The 14,379-nt window shown below is 43.3% G+C and overlaps 1 protein-coding gene across 1 annotated transcript in view; it reads right to left on the bottom strand.

Annotated features, from left to right (window-relative positions):
• Positions 1-5,097: 5,097 nt before the first annotated feature.
• Positions 5,098-14,379, bottom strand: part of LOC125435355 (retinoic acid-induced protein 3-like) — a 37,508-nt gene continuing 28,226 nt past the window's right edge. Inside the window, exons 4-6 of the mRNA XM_048501544.1 lie at positions 7,190-7,240; positions 6,333-6,460; positions 5,098-5,182 (exon numbers count right to left, since the gene is read on the bottom strand). Of these exons, the coding sequence (XP_048357501.1) occupies positions 5,098-5,182; positions 6,333-6,460; positions 7,190-7,240 (264 nt within the window). The remainder of the gene's footprint in view (positions 5,183-6,332; positions 6,461-7,189; positions 7,241-14,379) is intronic.

Genomic DNA, 14,379 nt, shown 5'->3' with positions numbered 1-14,379 from the left:
GGACCCATGTTGCTGAGACCACCTGGAGAGATACTCAGAAACTGAAACCAAGGTAATGGATTTCTAATTGTTTGCCTATCTCTTATTACCATTGGTAGGAAAATATAAGCAGAGTTTAGAGGATTGTGGTTTGTCACGTTTTCTTAAATCCTTACTCAGTCTGTTAAGATTGTATGTGAGGGGTGTACTTTTTATTTTCTTATTAAACTTCCTTTGATGTTCAGTGTAGCTAGTCTCGTCTCTGTATCCCAAGTTTAGTGCCCTGTTCAGTCCATACGTGCCAGTGACAGAAGGGGGAGGGGCTGGGTTAACCCTTCTCTCCTTCTCAATAGAGAGTGCAAAAAAGATGTAAAAGTGGAGATAAGCCTTTAGAAGAAGAGGAGGAGGAGGAGTTTGGATTTTTACCTACCTTTCTCTCCTGCAAGGAGACTCAAGGTGACTTACAAGCTCCTTTCCCTTTCTCTCCCCACAATAGACACCTTGTGAGGTAGGAGGGGCTGAGAGAGTTCCAAAGAACTGTGACTAGCCCAAGGTCACCCAGCAAGAATGTAGGAGTGCAGAAACATATCTGGTTCACCAGAGAAGCCTCTGCCACTCAGGTGTGAGAATCAAACACGGTTCTCCAGATTAGAATCCACCTGCTCTTAACAGCTATACCACTGTTAAGCAGCAACATGGCAGAGAGTGCACAAATGCTTAGATTGTCTGCAAAAATAATGGTTTACTGGTGGTGGCCAAAAAACCCAGAGAGAGAGGAGGAGAAGCTTGGCTAGCCTGGAGAGGGGAGGGTGGGGGAAGTGGGGTTGAGTAACTTCCTCACTCACAATGAGCAGAAATGAGTGCTTTTAAGTATCGGTACTATTTTCCCACGAATGTTGCAACTAGAGTTCTCTACTTTGAGTGGGGAGACCTGGATTCAAATGTTGCTCAGCCACTGAGCTCACAGAGTGACATCTGGGTAATCTCTGTGATAATGCTAACTTTATGCTGTTATGAGATTATTTGAAGAAGGAAAGGATAAACATATTATATATGGTTCAGGTGGCTATTTTAAGAATGGATTTCTGCAGAGCCCTTCGGGGGTTGGGCGGGATATAAATTTGAAATAAATAAATAAATAAATAAAATTAGTCATGCATCCAAAAAGGTTTTGTTTTTTTGTTTTGCTTTTAGAAGGCTTCTTTGACCTGGCCTGAAGTTTAGCATGGGGCTGTTGTTCATAGCATGTTTGGACAGATATACCATTCACTTATTTATTTATTTATTTATTTATTTATTTATTTATTTGTTTATTTGTTTGTTTGTTTGTCTGTCTGTCTGTTTGTTTGTTTATTGCATATTTGGACAGATATACCGTTTGTTTGTTTGTTTGTTTGTTTGTTTGTTTATCAGGTACCTTTTAAAAGAAAGCAGAATTTCCCAAGATTCTTGATTTGTCTGCACAATTAAATTTGGAATGGGGCATTTGATCTCCAATCTCTGCTCAGCTGTAAAGATTGACCAAATCCCCATCTGTTAGCCTGAATTTCCTTTCTATAAAATTCATATGGGAGATCTGCCTCACATGACATTTTGTTGAAGACAAAAGATGAAAACTGAATTATGCATGTCAGTGAAAGGATTCAAAGAAATGCCAGTACTAAACCAGTCCATCACATTTATTATTGCATGAAGAAGTAAATACTATCTCTATGCTGACAGGATTATGGACTGGAACTTGGTCATTTGTGCCCTTGGTCACACCCAGAGCAAACAGTAGAGGATGTTTGTCACCGAGCTTAATATTGTTAATGATGTTTGCATTTAAAATTATATCAATAGTTCTGATTTGCATTTCTATGTGAAACATGCTCTGAGTGGCAACTTTTTAAATAGGTTCTACGAGTCCCAAGAAAGCCCATCCCTGATTTAGAGGACAGAGGTAGGACAGGGAACCTGTTGAAGCTTGTCTGAGTGAGCACCCACACAAGGAAGTCCCTTGAGCCTATATTATACATATAGTCCTGTGCATCTATCTGAAACATTTGTATTCTGATTCTTTAACATTCAGTGTTGTTTACAGTAGAGGTAAACAATGACCTACCGGTAGCTACTGTGATCCATGTGATGTTCTCTTCCGGACTAGACTACTGTAATTCTCTTTACGCAGAGCTGCCCTTGAGGCTGCTCCAGAAGCTTTAGGTGGGCCAGAATGCAGCCGCAAGAGTCCTTTCAGGGACACCTTTACGAGTTTGTATTCAGCCTGTGATTCACTGGCTGCACTGGTTCCCATTTAAACACCGAATAAGGTTCAAGGTTTTGGTCTTAACCTTCAGAGCTCTAAACAGTCTGGGACTACTGTATCTATGGGACTGCTGAAGGGCATTACACTCTAGAAAAAACCTGCTAGAGATCCCTGGCACTAGTAACATCTGGCTGTCCTCAACTAGGGCTGGAGCCTTTTCAGCTCTGGTCCCAGCCTGGTAGAACTCTCTATCGAATGATACCCGGACCCTGTGGGATTTGGTTCAATTATGCAGGGTCTGTAATATGAAGTTGTCCGCCAGGCCTATAGTTGAAGCAGTAGCTGTTAAATCATGGCTGGCCTCCCTATCCCAACACCAACTTTTTAATTTTAAAAATGCATTTCATTATTTGTTCTGTAGTTGATTATGGTTTGGTTTCAGTTTGGCTTCATATTCCTCCCTCCTGGGGTGGTCATGCTGGGAACAAGAATTTTAATATAATAATTATAGCACCAATTGGGAAATTTTTATGGTGTGGTTTTAAATTAATTTATGTATTTTACTTGTTGATATTTTTCTATTATTAGTTGCCCCAAGCCTGACCTTGGTCGGGAAAGGGTGGAATAGAAATCTGATAAAATGAAATCAATAAAAATAAAAGAATATCAACAAAACAAAAACACACTGAAACATATATATGCATCCCATTCTTTCAGCTGAAAAGTCTCTAAGGTGAGCCCTAAAAATGGGACACTGAAAAACATTGCAAAAGAGAACAGAAATCACCAAACATGAATAAGAACCAGCACAGCAAAATCAATACGTTATTGCTAAATGTCAGGAGAAACAGCCAATCATTAACCTGGTTCCTAAACGTGAACTGTGTTAGAAATTTATCTATTACATTTTTATGCCACTCTACCTCTAAGGAACATAAGGTGGAGTGCAGTTTGAAGGAAGGGTCAATTTTATCCAAGTATTGGGGATAACTGTCAGATCAGTTGTGCTAACACTGTAGTTTAAAAATGAAACTTTTTGTCCAAGAATCATGTGTGGCTGCTGTGGAATCTGTCACCAAACACTTTTGAAAAGAACTTGCTGCAGGCTGACAGGCCTCCTGATTGTAATGAGGCTGTAGCTGAAGTCCTTTCCTTTTATAAGACAATCTCAAACAGTATGTTTTTAAAATAACCATTCTTTCTGATTTATCTGGGAAATGGCTCTAAAAAGAGTTTTCACTACTTTGTTTTACTGACTACAATCCAAAGAGAACAATAAATAAAGCTTTGGACACCCCCTGTGGGTATTTTTTTACCTACCTTCTTTTTAAAAAGACAGAGTTCAAGTCCTGTCACAATCACTTTTAAAAACTGTTTTCCATATTTTCCACTTGGGGTTAGTGTGGTTTCCCAGTTGCTTCTGCAGCTGCTGATACAGCTCAGAGGAAATAGTGCATGGACATGGTGGGTTTCCTTTCATTTTCCATGCTCCAGTCCCCTGTGATGGCCATGCCCCCTGGCAGGGCCAAAATCAGCACACTCTGAATCGGGGCAACCTCTAGTGCACAGAGCTTTCGATAGGGCCAACTCCCACCAACCGCCCCATCCGTGGACCTCTCCTGCTGCCCACTTTCTGTCCACCTGCTCACGAACACTGCGTTACCCACATTCCCAGGTCAATATGCTGCCTAGCATTATTGTGGAAGAACATGCATGTGGTGAACAGGAACTGTGTTCCTGGCAGTCGTGATGGCAGAACCCCAAGCTGCACACAGCACCTAGCACTGTCAGGCAAAGGGTATGCAGGCAATGTGAGCAGCTGTGAATGTGGGCAGAGGAAAGCTGCATGAGCAGGGGAAGAGCTCATAGGTACAGGCTTACTGAGTGCACATTTCCAACAGGAAACTTCCCACTGCTGCACTTATATTTCTGCCTGCTGCTGATGTTTGCAGTGAGAGAGGGAAAAAAAGGGGGTGCATCAGAAGTGAAATAACTTTTGTGTTGTATTCTATGGATCTCCCCACTATCTATGGGGTTTTGAGGGGTGGTGTCCTAGAGTATCATCTGGAAATGATTTCACTTCCAATTCAGCCTCAAGCCCCCACCCAGGCCTATTCCAGCAATCTCCAAGGCGTTCACTTAGAGGCAGGTTGAGGGCACACAAGTTGGATCAGAAAGGAATGTGTGAGCAGGGACCCTAATGATAGCCAAAGGGGCCCCCTCTCTTTGTAGGGTACCCCAAACTTGGAATTGGCCCAGGCCCACTGACAGGAATTACTAGCAAGCTTATCCAGTTTATTTTTTAATTTTGGCAACTTCCAGTTTACTATATTGCTATAACATTATAGTCGATTCCCCACGGGGAAATTCTATCTAGATCAAACCAAGTTTGTAAAGAAACTGCACCTTTTCATTGGGGTTTCAACCTCCCCACAGCAGCATGTATTCAGCGAAGACATGTAGGCCTATCTCGGATTCCAGAAATTTAGCAATCCTCACTACCACGCAATCTCCTTTGCGAGTCTCTCCTGATTGGCTGGCATGCCGTGTTGGGGCGGGACCTTTTTGGGGCGGGAAATTTTTCCGTGCTACTTGCAACCTGAGGTTCGCTCATTTGCAAGGATGAACGTTTAAGTGTTTAGGTGCTTAAGTGAGTTTTCGCTCATTTGGAAGGGTGAACGGTTAATACTTTAAGTGGCTTTTCGTTTTCCTATGCTAACGTCTCCTCGTGCATGCACTCGCCGAAACCAACAGCGAGGTAAATCGAATCCAGGAAGAGGCTGGCGCAGACGATCGGCTTCAGCACCCCGCCAAGTCCGGCCGACATTGGTTAGCTGGGGACATTTGCGCTACAAGGCTCCATGGTGGGAATTTTAAACAAAGATTGGACCCCCGTTCTTCCCCTCAAAACTGGATCGAAAACGTGCTAAGAAGAAAAGTTGTACTTTCAAGCAGGTTCTGTTGGGACGTGAGATAAGGGGGAGAATGAGCGCCAGAAACGGGATGAATCCCTGTTCGTTGCTCAATCAGTGGGGAGTTCTTGCTGAAACCTTGATATTTTGTGTAAGTATCATGTGATTAATTGACCGTGGGGAATCGACCTATAAGTACCTTTCTATGAACTTCTCTGAATATCCAGCTTTCATTTTTAAGAAAACAAAATCTCTCGTCTCTTTCATTGCAGAGATATAAGGGGAAAGGCATATCTACACAATGAAAGTGGTGAGAGCCTTTTTTAAGATGTAATGTGGGAATTCAGAGAACTTGATAGATTGTATTGCCAAAGGCCTTCACGGCCAGAATCAATGGGGTGCTGTGGGGTTTCCAGGCTGTATGGCTGTATTCCAGTAGCATTTTCTCCTGACGTTTCTTCTGCATCTGTGGCTGGCATCTTATCTTCTGAAGATGCCAGCTACAGATGCAGGTGAAACTTCAGGAGAAAGTGCTACTGGAACATGGCCATACAGCCCGGAAACCCCACAACACCCCAACTTGATAGATTGTTATTATGTTACAACAACATGTAAATTGCTGATTAAATACCACCCTCCACACACACACATACACAAGCTCTGGTGGTGGTGTTGGGGATATGGAAATGGCCATTGCTTCTCTACAGGATTAACTGGATTGGTTCTGAGTTGTGGCTGACAATCTGGTACATGATGTGAGAAGTGGATTGGGTCTAGTGGAAATTTCAGCTGATGAAAGGATGAATTGCCCCCAGGAACAGCACTAAGGGAGCATAGTACACTGGGAGAGATCAAGGAAAACTTTCTGTGCTGATGAAAATCTTTTCCATCAGCAGAGATTTTGTATATGATTTTACTCATTGTTGAACTAGTTTAGAACAGTCATTACAGAACTCCTCCAAATGGATATCCTGCCTAACAAAACGTTTTTTGTTCGTTGAGAGTTTTAACAAGCACGGGGATAACGATGAACCAGTAGAGATTATATATCGACTTACTAAAAACTTTTGGCAGAGCTCCTTGTCAAATGCCCATGAGTAAACTTAGCAGTCATGTGATAAGAGGACAAGTTTTGTGAATAAATAACTGGTTAAACAATCAGAAGCAGAGGGTGGGAGTAAATGGGCAGTTCTTACAATTCAGGGAAGTAAGCGGTGGGCTTCCCAGGAAATGCATCGGGGTCGGTATTTAATTCATCTATAAATGATATGAAATCGGGGGCAAGCTGTGAACTGGCCAAGTTCATAGATGATACCAAATTATTCTGGATGGTGAAAACCAAAGAAAGTGTGAAGGTCTCTCAGAGGATCTCTCCAGATCAGTCAGTGACTAACAACCTAGCAAATGAAGATCAATGTAAGTAAGTGTAAAGTTACACTCATGGGGGGCAGACAAAAATCCTAACTTGACATGTAACACTGATGGGTTCGAAGCTGGTGGTAACAGACAATGAAAAACTTTTTGTGGTGGTTGTGAGAAGCAAATGTCATCTCAGTTTGTGGCAATGGTGAAAAAACAAAAGTCTATGCTAGAGATCATTAGGAACAGAACTGAAAATAATTTGGCCTATACTGTAATTGTCTGCATTGTAATGTGCTTGTACAGATCCAGGGGTGGCCACAATTGGGATGCTATGTAAAGTTTGGGGTGCCTAATCCCAAAAAGGATGCTATAGGGCTCAAAAGGGTGCAGAATAAGGCAATCCATATGATCAAGTGGTTGAAGCACTCTTAAGCAGTTGGACCCCTCCTCCCACTAAAAGATGCCAAAAAGACATAGGGACCAAAGACTGGCATAAGAGCAAGACACTGCTCGTCACAAAGGAGATGCCTCTCAGAGAGTCTTGGGGTCCATCTTGTGTGTCACCTGGGCAGGTAGGCAGTTGGCTTCTGAACTTTTCCCTTGGCCCTGAGATGTGCCTCGCTGGACAGTGGGGTTACCTAATCCTCATTGTGTCACCCTGGGGTGGTTTAATCAGTGCTCCATTACTTACCATATCTGAATCTATGGCCAGCTGAAGTTTTCCACTGGCCCTAAGGTGTGCCTGGCAGGACAATGGGGTAGCTATCTCTACTGTATCACCCTAAGATGATTTATTCAGTGCTCTAAGCAGACAATTACTTATCCTTATCTGCACCCATCCCAATAATCAGTCGGTATCCAAGTCCAGACATCCTCTTGGATCCTGACCACTCATCAGACCTCTATCTTTTTGTTGGAATCTAGGAAAGTAATACATTCTTTGTCTCTAGCTTTCCTGCCAGCTTACATCATACTACTTCAGGACCCATTTTGGGACCCATAATAAATATTAGTCTTTCAGCTGTTCATAGTGTGTATATGTGTGTATGTTCTGGATCAGTTTGTGTACCCCCACTTGCACAAGGGCTCTTTCTTGTCTCCTTGAACTGCTAATCATGTTCATCACTGATTTGCCTGGACGTCTGTTTGAGACTGGTAACTGTCACCCATTCCTGAAACACTCTCCAACTTCCTTCCTTTTCTCTTAGTCAGATCTCGTATGCTTTTTGTGTTCATTGCGTAAAATACATATCTTGATTTACTATTTTTATTCTTCAATTAAACTATGTGTAATTATTCAGCTGCCCACTTATTTGAGAGTCTTTACCCAGGATCCAGCTATTTCTCCCAACTAAAGTGGAGACTGCCTACTTAGGGTAACACACTGGCCCTGTAAAGAAGTGCTGAAAAGTTGAGAGTTTGCACAGACAGTTTTAAAAGAGGATCAGACAGACTCATTTCCAAGGAGATGCTTTGGCTTCTGTGGCCCTGCCTTGTGGATCTTCTGCGGCATCTGGTTAGCTGCTGCCAGAAGTAGCATGCTAGTCTAGATGGATGACTGGTCTGTTCCAGCAGGGCACTTGCATTCCCAGAAAAGCTGTTTAGGGAGAGAAGGAGAAAATTCTACAAGGAGCAGTGAAAGTAGGAAGCTTAAGAAACTGTTCATCACAGTCACACGTATATGTTTCAAAACACTGACTTCAATGAATATCAGCCAAGTACATAGGTATGATCGGGAGGAGCACAGTTGTGTTATTCTTGGCCTGGGGTCTCCACACCCTCTCAATTTTGCAACTCCTAAGGAGGTGCAGTTTGCTGGCTGACTTGATGAATGGTAATGGATTCAGTTCTGGGGCTGGTACAGGCAAAGTTTCCATCCCCACCCAACTTTAGGGGTGACTGTCCAGTTGACGTCAGACATTTTTTTACTTCATCTTTTGGCAGCAGGATGTTATTTTTATAACAGCACCAGGAGTAGTGGAACTGGAATAGGTGTGCCCAGCTCCTTCATCACCCTTCCCCCCCCTACACACCATTTGCTTTTAAAGCTGCCCTTAGAGTTTATGAGGACATTTTTGTTACTTGTCTGCTGAAGGAGAGTCAAGAGGAACGGAGGATACTTGCTGAGTGGCTGCTGCAGGAACTCTCCTGTTTGTTTCACTCTACTCCTCAAGCAAATTCACTTGTCACCTTCAAGCCAGAACAGACTCAAGGTAAATGAAATGACACAGTTTATTTATTTATTTATTGGATTTATAGGCCGTCTCACCCCCAAAGGGCTACAGCTACTAGTAATGGGACTGTGGTACTTTAACTCTGGTAAGATAGCGGATGATCTCTGTGTTTCAGCGATAGAACACTGTGTTTCCCATAGTGTGGCAACTTTCTTCAGTTTTGTGTGTGTGTACCAGCACATGGGGTAATGTCGGAAAGATAAAACATGAGTACAAATAATTGACAAATGGCCAGGACTTTCCCAGGTTGTAAGTTTGTGAGTGGCATTTGAGAATGTTAATGTGATATAGTGTTTGTCTGGGAAGATGAGGTACTGCCCTGCAGTTGCTGTGCTGCCATGCCGTTTAGTGGTGGACTTTGTCCTCTACCTGCCTCTCAAGCTTCATAAAGTTATATTGATGAAAAATGGGATCCCCCCCCACCTTTTAGTAGTGCCTTGAAGTCTAGATACAGTTTGAAATTAATGATAAAGAGGTGACAGATAAAATCATGCAAACCTCAGCTGGAGATTGAACCAGAGGGTCTTTGGTCTGATCCTGAAAGCCAATCCGTATGTTGAATATTTTTAGGACTGCAGGTTGTAAGTCGCACACTCATTTTATTTACTGTTTATGTTTATGTACCCATTTTTCTTTTTAAAAAAGCATGCAAAGTGACTTACAAGATTTAAAAGGCAAGTCTGAAGTTACAGCTAGAAGTAATACCAGAATGCCCCAAATCTGGTCATCCTATCCCTGTTAAGAAGGAGATGGAAGAAAGAGATTTAAAGCACATCATAGATGGGGGAGGCAGCGGGGTCAGTAAATGGACCAGGGATGCCAGCCTCCAGGTGGGTCCTGGGGTTCCCTCGGATTTACAGATCATCTTCAGATTACAGAGCTCAGTTCTCCTGGAGAAAACGGCTGCTGTGGAGGTTGGACTCTATGACCTTGTACCCCACTGATGTCCTTGTCTTCCCCAGGCTGCACTCCCAAATCTCCAGTAGTTCCCCAACCTGGATCTGGCAACCCTACCTCTCCCATCTTCCACCAGTAACCAGGGTCCTGCCAACCTTAAACTGGACCCTTTTCTAGCCACTGCATTCCTCCTCCAAAACTGCTTCTCCCCAGTTGCTTTTCTTGTGAAGATTATTTTGGGGCCTGGAGCTCCACTGGGAAAAAATCAGCTAGTAAGAAGCCAGAAGGGAAGCACTGATAGCAACAACCCCTTCTTGCCCATTGGTAGCAAATCTGATTCTGAAAAACTGGGTCTACGACCATCACGTCCAGTTTTGTCTTGTTTTGCGACTGCATCGCATACATGGATATTGAAGAAAGCTTCTTCCATTCTGGAGTTTGTTTGGATTCTCTTTTCTCATTGTATTCATAATGTTACAATGGCACCCATGTGAACCTTTTTTTTTGGGGGGGGTGTCCCTAAGTAGGAAAACAGCAGGGTGCTCTTATGGGAATCTGAAATATCCCTTTTTGTTCTTATGGAAGTGTGCTACTGTTTAGGTCTTCTCAACAAAGTTGATTTGCAAGTTCATAGATGACATTTCTAAAGGGGAATATCTGCAAATGAAAATTACATTGATCAGGGTCTCAGCCAGGGTGGAGGACCAGTGAATACATCACCCCATCTGGATTAGTGGTTCACTCTGCCCAAGAATTAAAACAATATTACACTTTTTGATTTATGACATCTGAAAAAACTGGATTTCGTTATTAGAGCAGGGACGCCCTCCACACCCAAATTCCACCTGGATGACTTGCCCAGCTCTCTCCATGCACCATTTGGCTGGTCAGTTTTTCAAGATCACTGTTATGTTTGGCCTGTTTAAGTCAACCCCGCCCCCCCCAAATCCCCCCCCCCTTTAGGTAGTATGTCTGAGTATAAGAGAAGGCACGAGGGAGTAACTTTTGGAGGAATTGTAGGGAGTAACTTTTGGAGGAATTGTATTAAAACTAAGAAATATAATGTATATACATATTTCTGAACATAAGGAGGCCTGCTGGGGATGAAGTGTAGATTACTAGGTAAACTGCTCTGTAAACATAGGCTGTCTAGTACATGGTGTAATGTGATGTCACCCTATGAGTCAGTAATGACCTGGTGTTTGCATAGAGGACTACTGTTACCTTTTTAAATGAACACAAATATTCCTAATGTTAACAGTTCCTGGACAATTATTTATTTATTTATTTATTTATTTATTTATTTATTTATTTCATTCCATTTTTAAACTGCCCTCCCCCGGAGGGCTCAGGGCAGTGTACATCAACATCCTAAATATAAAAACAATCTATAACAATATTAAATTCATAGAATTTAAACAATTTAAAAATTACAGAAGGTGACTTACACACAGAAGAAGAGTTTGGATTTATACTCCACTCTTCTCTACTGTAAGGAGTCTCAACTATTACAATTATCTTCATTTCCTTTCCCCTCCCCACAACAGACACCTTGTAAGGTAGGTGGTATGCAATGATATGCAATGGTTGTTGAACATGTGGACATAATGCCTGAAAAGAGAACTTCTTACAGTGAAATCCAGTTCGGGATGGGAATACTGTAGCAGCTAGAGGCAGTATGGCAAAGACCCTGCTGCACAGCCTCCAGAGGGGTTTGGGGTGGTGCAAAAGGGAGGGAAACTCAAAATCCTTCCCATCACCTGAATCGCCCCATTGCAGCCAATGGCTTAAGCTACACTTTTGTGCAGTGTAAGTCCAAAGGGCCAGGGGCTGGCGTTCTTAGGCTGGAACACAAGTGGAAGACGACTAATGCTATCTCTACCCCTGAGAACGCCCCAGCCTCACCCCCCCATGCTGGCATCCAAGTGGCTGCTGGTGTTGCTCTACAGTGGCCTGGACTTCTGGGTTTTGCTGCCATGGAACTGAGGGGTGGCAGGCCACTAGTGCCTCTGCCCCTCCTATCTGCGGGGGTGCCTCTTACACTGATCGAGAGGGCAAATGTGTCAGCACAGCCCTCTGCAACTCCTTCTGAGCATTCAGCACCCCCATCTGGATTTGGCTGCCCAAAATATGTGGAGATAGTGAACTTCATAGCTGTGTAACTACATAACTACACAACTGTGTAGACAGTTACTGTGTTTCTAAGCTGGTGCTGAAATAGAGCATAGTGCTTTGGAAAATTACTACTGGAGAAGCATTAGACAGCATTATGACAACCTCTCAGTTTTCAGTGGCCTGAAGACATGTCTGCATGGCAGGCAGGAGGGGGAAGTTTCTATTGCATGCAGTGTTGACAGTTGTAAATCACTGCAATTATCACAGCGAAAAAGATTCAGGAATTCAGGCACTGCACCAGTCTGGAGCCACAGGAGTGGAGGTGTTTCAACTGTTTTATATTAAGTTGAAATGCCATCTGATACCGTTTTAAATAAAATAATCTGATTCCCAAAAACTAAGGCAAAACACTCATAATTTTTAAGAAGGAAAAAGATGCAGGGGGTATTAATAGAGAAATCTTAATAGAGAGATCCTGGATACATAGGTCAATGAGCAGAGTGGCAGACTACAGAGAGTGGTAGAAGAGATTCACAGATAATATGAGATGAATGTGGACAAATGTAGTTACACATATCCTCTTAGATTGTAATAGTGAACTTGGCCAAATCTTTGGATACTTAAATCTGGTGACCTGAGCTGTGAATGGGCAAGACAGATCTTTCTACAAACCTGAAAAAGGCCCCAGGGTTGCAAAAAATTGTGAAACCTAAACACAAACAAACAACCAAAAACAAGAAACCCCCCCCAAAACCCCACAGTGATGAGGAGCACCTGGAGCTTTAAGCAACTGATTCCCTTAGTTGCTGTTGCTAAGTAGCCACAGCATTCCAGCATTCAGTTTCTGTGAGTAAAAGGCAGGAGGAGGAGCCTTTCCAGACCAATTTTGGCCTTTGTGGGAGAATGCATTGGAGCCAGGTCTAGGGTTGCCAGCCCCAGACTGGGAATTTGTGGAGATTTTGTGGTGGAGTGTAGAGTTTGGGGAGGAAAAAGACCTTACCAGGATATAATGCCATAGAGTCCACCCTCTGAAGCGGCCATTTTCAACAAGAGGAGAGATCTCTGTTGTCTGGAATTCAGTTTTAATTCCAAAGGACCTCTAGGTCTCACCTAAAGATTGACAACCCTAGGTCTGGAATAACCTCTGGGTGATTTGATACTACCTGACTTGCATGACTTAAGTAGAGCTAGCTGCTTACTACTGTTTAATAGTAGCCACCCTATGAGTCAGTGTGGTATAGCAGTTAGAGCATCAGAGCAGGATGTGGGGGATGCAAATCCAAATCCCTATCTTGCTGTGGAAAATCACAGGTTGATTTTGGACCAGTCACATATGTTCATCTTAATTTACCTCATGGGGTTGTTTTGCAGATTAAAAAAAGAGGAGAGGAGACTTTTGTAAACCACTTTGGTTCCCTCTGTGGAGAAAGACAGTAGTTTTCCAAAGCGGAAGGGGTAGAGACAGAAAATCTAAGACAGAAGACCAGATAAACGTAGGTTGGCTGTCAGGTGGGATGGAGATAGGGTTGCCAACTCTAGGTTGGGAAATTCCTGGAGATTTGAGGAATGGTGCCTGGGGAGGGTGGGGTTTGAGAAGGGGAGGAACATCAGCACAATATAATGCAGTAGACTCCACACACTCCCCCCCCCACACACACACACACCAAGCAGCCATGTCCTCCTGGGGAGCAAGGTGGCCAGCCTTCAGGTGAGGGCTGGAAATCACCTGAAATTACAACTGTTCTCCAGATGACAGAGATTAATTCCTCTGAAGGAAATGACTGCTTTGGAGGGTGGGTGCTCTGGCATTATAACCTGCTGAACTTGCTTCCCTCCCCAAACATTTCCCTCCCAAATCTCCAGGGATTTCCCAATCTGGAGCTGGCAACTTTAAAGGAAAACTGATCTCTGTAGTTGGGAGATATGTTGTGATTCCAGGAGATCTCCAGGTCCCACTGGAGGTTGGCAACCCTAGAAGGAGAGAAAGGAAGCAGCAAAGGGGTGGGAGTGTTCAGGAAAGTGAAAAACAGAAATAATGGGGGACAAGGGAAATGGGATGTCTCCTGCAAGTCCTTGTGGGTTCCCACTTGTATCTTTTAGTAGCAAAGTTGGCCAGGTGCGACGATACTTAAATCCATGGACTTAAATCCATGGACTGGAGCTGTGAAGTGCAAGACAGAGCTTTCTACAAACCTCAACAATGCCCCAAATTTGCAAAAACAACCTTGAAATCTCAGAAGAAAAAATTGGGGGATAACCCCCCCCCCCAAATTGATAGAAGAAGCACCTGTAGCTTTAACAGTTTCCCTCAGTGCCTGTTACTAGGCGACCACAGCATTCCAAAACTTTTTTTTGTGAGCAAAAGGCAGGGGGGTGGGCAGGGTCCTTTCTGGGACTGTTTTGGCCTTTCAGGGAAGATTAATCAGGGGCAGACCTGACAGCAACCACTGGGTGATTTGAACTCAGATTCAAATCCCCATCTTGCTGTAAAAGGTCACTGGATGATTTTTGGGCCAGTAACATACTTTCAGCTTAACCTACCTCACAGGGTTGCCGTATGGATAAAAAAAGGAGGGGAGGATACTAATGTAAGGTGCTTTAGTCCCCACACTGAAAAAGGTGGGGTATAAGTGAA

Source organism: Sphaerodactylus townsendi, linkage group LG06, assembly GCF_021028975.2.
Source record: "Sphaerodactylus townsendi isolate TG3544 linkage group LG06, MPM_Stown_v2.3, whole genome shotgun sequence".
NCBI lineage: Eukaryota > Metazoa > Chordata > Lepidosauria > Squamata > Sphaerodactylidae > Sphaerodactylus > Sphaerodactylus townsendi.
The sequence above is the reverse complement of the archived record's forward strand: the minus strand, read 5'-3'. Positions and strand labels throughout refer to the sequence as shown.